The sequence below is a fragment of the Colletotrichum jinshuiense genome, chromosome 3 (assembly GCF_051148585.1).
Source record: "Colletotrichum jinshuiense chromosome 3, complete sequence".
Classification (NCBI taxonomy): domain Eukaryota; kingdom Fungi; phylum Ascomycota; class Sordariomycetes; order Glomerellales; family Glomerellaceae; genus Colletotrichum; species Colletotrichum jinshuiense.
In genome coordinates, this window is record NC_139310.1 from 2,527,785 (window position 1) to 2,534,187 (window position 6,403).

The 6,403-nt window shown below is 54.9% G+C and overlaps 1 protein-coding gene across 1 annotated transcript; it reads right to left on the reverse strand.

The window, feature by feature from the left end:
* Positions 1-2,429: 2,429 nt before the first annotated feature.
* EsH8_III_000712 (C2H2-type zinc finger protein) lies at positions 2,430-4,094 on the reverse strand (the record flags this gene model as incomplete). The annotated part of the gene is made up of 5 exons (XM_083262437.1): positions 2,430-2,861; positions 2,921-3,094; positions 3,151-3,204; positions 3,253-3,414; positions 3,465-4,094. The coding sequence occupies 5 exons, from the start codon at positions 4,092-4,094 to the stop codon at positions 2,430-2,432; spliced, it is 1,452 nt and encodes a 483-aa protein (XP_083122924.1).
* Between the last annotated feature and the right edge of the window lie 2,309 nt (positions 4,095-6,403).

Sequence of the window (6,403 nt, forward strand, 5' to 3'; positions counted from 1 at the left end):
CGCCCAGGCTGTGTGTCTGGCGGTGCCATTTCCCGCGACCGCATTCCTACACGCCCGGAGGCACATCCAATAGGGACGGCCCGGTCGCATCGCCGTCCGCCCTAATTGCTCTTCCCCCTTCCTCCCGCGACCTGCATACACCGCAGAACAATCGTCGCTCCCACGCCCCCCTCCTCCTTCCAGGGAACGGCATGCCGGCGGGATATCCGGCGGATAGGCAGGCAGGTAGGCAAGATCAAATATTACGAAGAAAGATGGCGAAAAAAAAGAAAAGGTCGTTCTCGGCGGGATAAGAAATAGAAAGAAGAAACTATAGACCAGGGCCCCGGGGAACTGGCCCATGCGACCGGGTCGCATTCTCCCTCCTTCTCCTCCTCCTCTTCCCCCCCTGTAATAGTCCCGAATCCTAAGTGTTGCACTCGTGTAAAAAAAAAGTGCGAGCCGCGCCGCGGCAGTTGGTCGTTACTTCCGTGTAGGCGATTGCGTGGGGGAACGAGGAGCAGAGAAAGCAGAGCCTTCCCACCCTCCCCTCCCCCCCCCTTTAGGACACAGCACCTTCCGGGCGCACACACCTCACCTCTGATACTGGTATACTTGTGTGATTGCCGGCCTCAATCACCCCCCTACCCACCCCCCTCAAGTCTGTTGGAAAAGACCCTGTCCTTGCCATGTGTGTGGGGGGTTCTCCCTCTTACGCACTTACGGGATGCAGGCAAAGACTTCCTATTCGACGTCCTCCTCACACCCTCACACGCCCCCTCCCTCCTCCTTCTCCTCATATCCTCCTACCTCTCCTCATATTCCCCCTTCCGATTCCCACTCCCACTTGCATTCCCTCTCATCGCACGCCTCCACCGCCGTCGCCGTCACCCCCTCGTGATGGTGGCCTTTTGCGTCAGGGGGGGTGTTGGACCAGCAGCAGCCGCACTGCCGCCTGCAACAGCACCGCCAGAGCCCATCTCCCATCTTCAGCCATTCTGCTCCGATGCCATCATCATGCAACAGCAGCATGTCGGCGTGTCTCCCGGGCGTGCAGACCGCTTCTTTACCACCCCAAAAGAACGGGGGAGGGGGTGCAGGATGTGCAATGTGTCCATGTGTGCGTGTATGTACGTACGGCCTGCGTCTATCTTTTGGCGCAGTGCTCGGCGTTGGGGTTCGTCAAGGCTCGGCTCTCTGCGCTCCAGAGACGCTCAATCCGGCCGCGTTCGTCCCATAGCCCCCCCTCCCCTTTACCCTATCAAACCGCTGGCCGTGGGGATCACCGACTTTGCCGTGGGCCTCCCCCGACTGGGCTCCCTCCAGCTACCGGGCCAACACTTGAGCAAGACATACATACGCTATCTGCACCTGCATGGCAGCCCAGCCTCGGAGTGCTGCGGACTAGGCCCGGTTCACTCGCGGCGCACGGGAAGGCAATCAAACGAGTGTGAAAAAATAGGTATCAATAATCCTTTTAAATTCTCATACGTACATTCAGGTGTCCATCGAAGCAAGGGGTGCATGATCTCGGGATCCTTCCTATCGGTCCAGTCCAATGTCTCCCCAAAAAAACAGAATAAACGAAAAAACCCAAAAGCCCTCGGCACAATAATTCGACGCTTGATCAACTCCTCTCGTGTAGCCACGCTGGCCACCCTTTCCAAATGCAACTCGGGGTATCTGTAGAGTCTAGTAACTCCAATGAGAGACCCAGTACCCGTTTCCCACGCTCCCTTTCCCTAAAAAAAAGCACGTCCCATCCCGTGGTTGTCTAATAACTCCCGTGACGCATGCTGCTTGTTTGCTCTCTCGCAATCAGTGTTCCCTGAAAGTACGTCCACTCTCAGACCAAACTATCCGTCAACACTCCCCTCCCCTCCACTTAGGAGATTAAGAAAAGAAAAATCCCACCCGTCCGGAAGTTCCTGTCCGGAAGGGCTGCCAAGAATGAAAGAAACAGTCCGCTCAACAGCTGCAACACCTTCTTACACTCTCCGTTGACAAAAATACAACCTTGACCGCAACAAAGATCGAAGGAAATGTATATGTATAGTGTGCCACTCAAGTTGAGTAAGCAGGAGGATGGGGAAATGGACAAAAAGAAATAGCTCCAAAATAAACCAGAATCAAATAAAAAAACAATGTTTTTCAGACAGCCGCCGTGACCCAAAAAAAATTACCTTCAACAAAATTACGCTCTCTTTTCCAAACGTCCCGTGCTGAGGGAGTTCTGCCATCTCTTGTTGCGCCATTTTTTTATCTCCAATGGTTCGTTTCGCCCAATGTGTGGTGTATGTGTATACGCACAAAGGGGTAAGGGTGACTTGTTGCTTTTCTTTACTCCGTACCGGTCCCGTGGTATCTCCCTTCTGTGAATTGTGTTCGTGTATTCGTATGAGAAGTCGTGTTGACGTATACGCGTGTGCATGGTCGAGGCGATGCAAGCCCTAGTAGATCGCGTGCGTTGACTGCTGATACATGCGGTCACGATACGCGACAGGCAAGCCGTCATACCGGGGGCTGCTGGCACTCGAGGACTGGTCCATGTCCGTGTCGTAGACCTCGTAACCGTGCTGGTGGTGTTGCATGTACTGCTCTGGTGGGGGCAACCGCTTTGAGCTATAAGCTGCTAGGCTGGCAGGCCCGGGAACGCGCTTCACAGGGTAGGACGAAGGAGCCGTCCTCGACTTCGAGACGCGGTTGCTGACCCTACGGTCCTTGCCGCGACCCTTGATACCCTTGTTGCTGTTCTTGTAGAGGTTGGCAAAGTACCAGTATGTCTCTCGCTCTTCGTCTGATAGGCTGTCGATGTCGGTCAGGGAGACAATCCAGTCGGTCATCTCCATCAACGTCTTCTCGTGGTATTTGTTCTGGTGGTTCTGGAGAATTGGCATGTTAGCGAACCCGTTATAATACAGCGTGGGGGGCCTCAGCATACCTTGAGGTTTCCTCTTTGAGTAAACATCTTGTTGCAGTTGTCCAACTTGCAAACAAAAGGCTTCGCGTTGGTGTGCGTAGCCATGTGTGTCTGGAGGTTACCACGCTGAGCAAACACTTTGCTGCACTGTTCGCACCGGAAAGGCTTTTCACCGGTGTGACGGCGCATGTGAGTCTATGAATCCGTTAGATCACAGTTAACTCGACCAAGCAAGGATAATGACTGCCTACCTTGAGATTGCCCGGCTGAGAGAATGTGCGTCCGCAACGCGGCCAGTTGCATGCCTACATCTAATTAGTACCATCCGGGCTACGCGTCTGGCGATTACGTACATATGGCTTCTCGCCTGTGTGGGCGCGCTTGTGGGTGTCCAAGTGGGTGCTCTGGTAGAAGCTCTTGCCACAATCATCGACGTCACAAACATATCGCTTCGTCTTTGGGGCATCCGTGGGCTCCGCGGGTGTGGATGATGAGGTTGACGGGGCCGGCTCAGGCTATGCGCGTAAGCTACTGTTACATACAAAGCGGTTGGATTGACACATACCTTGGGCGACTTGGGCTCCGGCTTAACAACCTGCTCGGTTTCTGGCACGCCTTTGACAATGTCCTCGGAATCGTGTCTTTTCTGGATTGCCTTCATGAGAGTGTCGATGGCAGTGGTGAAGTTGACCGGGTCCGCGCTGGTAGGCTTGTTGAACTTGATGTCCTTGGTGTTAAGTGGATGCGGCGTCTTGGAGGTGTTCAACTTCGCCTCGCTCCGTGCCGAAGGGCTGCGCTGCCGGTCATTTTGCGCTGAAGGACTTTCCTGGGGATATGAGCTGGCACGTGGAACATCGTGCTCTGGAGCCGCCACGGGCATGATGGGCCGCTCCTGCTGCGCTGGAAGTCTGAAAGGCATGTTCATGTTGGCCGGGGATGAATCGTACTGCGCATAAGCGAAGTGGTTCTGGGTTGGGCAGTGATGTCCCATTGTTGGCATTGGTGCGACGCCGTAGTGAGCGCCGACCATGTACTGGGGAGCCATGATGGCCCCGTTCATGGGAGCGGTCGTTGCAGCCCTCGAGTCGTATTGAACAAAGGTCGAGTTATCCATCATGGCGTAGTCGTGGCCAGCATGCTGCTGCTGCCAACGGCCCCAAGCCTGGGGCGTGGCTGTCTGTTCCGTCAGGGCCATTGGTAAGGAGCCAAGCTGCTATGAAGGTGGTGCTATTGCAAAGGTGGCGTGGGAGGGTGAGAGTTCAAGCAAGGAAGGAGTGGAAGACAGCCTGGTGTTGAGCACTCAATGACTTAGGTCTGGACTTGATGAAGAGAGGAGACGGGAGGAGAAGGGTGAGGCGGTGGTAGATATTGAGCAGAAGGAAGGAATGAACAAAGTGGTAGGTTGAAGACTTGGGGGATGGGGGTTTATTAACTCTCGTGGTGTTGAGAAAGAAAGGAGGATGGATGTAAAAGTTGGGGAGATTCAAGAATGTATAACAAGGCGCGGGAGGGGATGGTGGATGGATGGATGTGCTGCCAGGGTTGAATCCTGGAAGCCAATCGACTGGAGTGGGTTCCGGAGATCTCAGCACTAAATATACATGCGCCAAAGCGAGACCAGCAGAACCCAAAGAGTGGGTTGATTAGAGAAAGAAAAAAGAAGTGTTGACGGCCAGAACCAGAACATGGAGGTTTGGTGGAAATCATCGACCCCCACCACGATGGAAGACGTCCATAAAAGCCGGGGTAGCGACTGAGCGGGTCAGGACCCGGTCGACGCGGACGAGGACCAAGACCTGGCTGTCCAGGGTGGCCGGGGCAGACTTGGAGGGGGGGTCGCCTGGTAAGTCAGGACTGGGGGTGGGAGGAGTGGGAAGGGGCGTCTACCCATGCCTATAACTGAGGTCGGAGGCAGGGCATGGGGTGCGCTCATGTCTCTCTCTCTTGCGACTAGTCTCCCCTCATAGATAGTGGTGGAGGCGGCGGCGAACGGCGATGGGAGCTCCCAGCCAGGCAAGGACGAGAAACGGCCGACTGGGCCAAGCACCAGAATGCCTGTTAGAGTAGAGAAACAATCTCTAGGTCCAGGCAGGCAGACAGACATACGACCAGACTGACGGTTGGAAAGGCGAGGGGAGGAGCCTCGGGTACTCCGATAGAGAAGATTGAGACATTCCAGTAAGACGCCTGCTATACGGGGGACTCGCCGGTCATCTAGGTTGTGAGGAGACTGATCTCGTCACCGTCTGCGAATATGGATTGGCAGGCAAATGGGAAGAGTGTGAAACAAGCATATTGTGAGATTTCTCAAATACAGACAGACCCTGTGCGCCTCTGCGAGGCGCTGGGCCTTGGACTAGTTGCTGCGGGCTCGATTTCTCGTTGCTTATTCTTCCTCGACGTGCAGCATGGTGCATCCCATTTGGGTGAAGGCCAGATCTCGCCCAAATGGGCACCATGATTGCTTTTTGTTGCGGACTAGGATCGCCGGGAGCTCGATGTTGCAGCCGGACGGCAAGGCGAGGCAGGGGAGGGTGGGTGGGTGGGTGGTGGAGGAACTTTTCCAAAGATGTCGAGACAAAATGAGAAGAGACAGAGATACTGATAGAGGTGCGCACTAGGGCACTGATCAAAGGCTTCAAACGACCGAGGACTGACTGCAGGCCACGCATCGGCCTGGGCTAGCTGGTGTTTGAGATTGTTATCAGGGGCTGCCTTCAGTATAGCCTACCGGTGCTGGTGTCTTCATGTCTTTCTCGCCAGGTGAGACGACGAAACGGCGGGTGTCGTTGTGCGCAAGCCGGAGACTGGGTGGCAGGATGATACCGAGTCGAGATTGATCAATACGAGGTGCCAATGATGGTGCCGATGATGATGACGATGGCAATCCAGCAGAGGGCTTGCTCAGAGGCACCAAGAGGTACTGTTTTAGCCAGATGTGCGCGAGCTGAGCAGAGAGCGGCGCAGGAGGTAGTTAGCCAGGAGGACGAATAGAAGGGGACTACATGGGGTTGTCTGCTGCGATGCGCAGAGGAGGCAGACATGATTCCATCATCCAAAGGTAGCAAAGTCAGACAAGAGAGAGACATAAGAGACATGAGAGACATGGAAGACTGAGAAAAAGAGCCCGGAAGTCAACAAGGGTCCCTAGCCAATGGATTTTTAATTTTTCGTGCAGGCGCGGGACGACAGGGAGAGCAGGACATGAAGGGGGTGTAAGAATAGACACTTTCACCCAACTACCACTGTGGGGATTAGGAATGTTCATCTGGGTACGTACTCCGATGCTGCCTTACCTAAGTAAGATACGTACCGAGTGTGGTCACGTAGTAGCGTAGCAGTAGACGGATACTACGTACGTGCTATGTATGTAGGGGAGATGCAGACGCACGAGGTACGTACTGACTAGCGCTGGCCCACGCGGGTACACTCGGACACACCCACAACCCACACTCCCCTCTTGCCCCAAGCTCCCACCCAGGTCCCCTACCTCACCTTTGCCTT